Source organism: Cebus imitator, unplaced genomic scaffold (assembly GCF_001604975.1).
Source record: "Cebus imitator isolate Cc_AM_T3 unplaced genomic scaffold, Cebus_imitator-1.0 Scaffold129, whole genome shotgun sequence".
Classification (NCBI taxonomy): Eukaryota; Metazoa; Chordata; class Mammalia; order Primates; family Cebidae; genus Cebus; species Cebus imitator.
The window spans coordinates 6,034,948-6,036,101 of record NW_016107444.1 but is presented as its reverse complement, the minus strand read 5'-3'; the positions used below and the strand labels follow the sequence as shown (position 1 = coordinate 6,036,101).

The 1,154-nt window shown below is 55.6% G+C and overlaps 1 protein-coding gene across 1 annotated transcript in view; it reads left to right on the top strand.

The window, feature by feature from the left end:
* Positions 1-1,154, top strand: part of SLC51A (solute carrier family 51 subunit alpha) — a 19,999-nt gene that overhangs the window by 11,877 nt on the left and 6,968 nt on the right. The window contains exon 3 of the mRNA XM_017540992.2: positions 422-576. Coding sequence (XP_017396481.1) covers positions 422-576 — 155 coding nt within the window. The remainder of the gene's footprint in view (positions 1-421; positions 577-1,154) is intronic.

Sequence of the window (1,154 nt, the reverse complement as noted above, 5' to 3'; positions counted from 1 at the left end):
GTGCCTGTAATCCCAGCTACTCAGGAGGCTGAGGCAGGAGAATTGCCTGAACCCAGGAGGTGGAGGTTGCGGTGAACCGAGATCGCCCCATTGCACTCCAGCCTGGGTAACAAGAAGAGCGAAACTCCGTCTCAAAAAAAAAAAAAAAAAATTTTTGCTAATTATGTAAAAACTTGTTTGGTATCTATGCCTTGGTTCAAGTAGCCCTCCATATGCCCAGAATTATCTGATCCAAGCCTTCATCCATGCACAAGAATGACTATTTCTTAGTCAGATGTTGGATACTGTAGGTCTAAAAAATCGTCATTCTTGTGCACGGGCAGGAGCCTACACCTGGTAAGGCAATTTCCACCCCAGGGAAGAAGCCCACGTCTTCTCCCTCTCAGTCCTGGCCTCAGCTCTCTGCCTTCTCCTCCCCTAGCGCTGGGCCCTGTGGAACTTGCCCTCACCAGCATCATGACCTTGCTTGCCCTGGGCTCCATCGCCATCTTCCTGGAGGACGCCGTCTACCTGTACAGGAACACCCTTTGCCCCATCAAGAGGCGGACCCTGCTCTGGAGTAGCTCTGCACCCACGGTGAGCCCCTGGGCTGCCCTTTGGGAGGAACTGAAAAGAAGGCAGAGACCAATTCGAGAATTCCTCTATAAACTCAGCCATTCGCTTCCCCAGAGAGCTTCCTGCCACTCCCTGCGGAGGGTGGGGGCAATCTGATCTCCAGCTGCAGCTAGGGGCCTCTGCTTGGAAGGCCACAGGCTGTGGGGTGCAGTGTTTGATTCTCAGCGCTGCGGAAACAGCTGGAGACCATCGCCCACCAGCGCCTCACTCACCCCCCGCCCCACAGTACCCTACTGGAAGAGAGCTTCCTTCCTGCAGAGGCAGGCCGCGGTTCCTCAGAGTGGGGACGTCTTATCCCACAGGGTCACACTCAGCCCTGCCCTCATGCCAAGGCTTTTGAAACGCTCCCACAGCCACATAGGTCCTTGGTTTGCTTGATTAGTTCTTTTTCCCGTGGGCAACGGTTAAGGAACGCTGCCTCAAATGTATAGGTTTTGCCTCCTGTGCCCTTGCACAAAAGGTATGAGCGGTCTCCCCCACGCTCACCCGCTCCGCCCCTCTGCGCAGGCGAGCGTTCCCCCCACCCCCTCTGCCCCTCT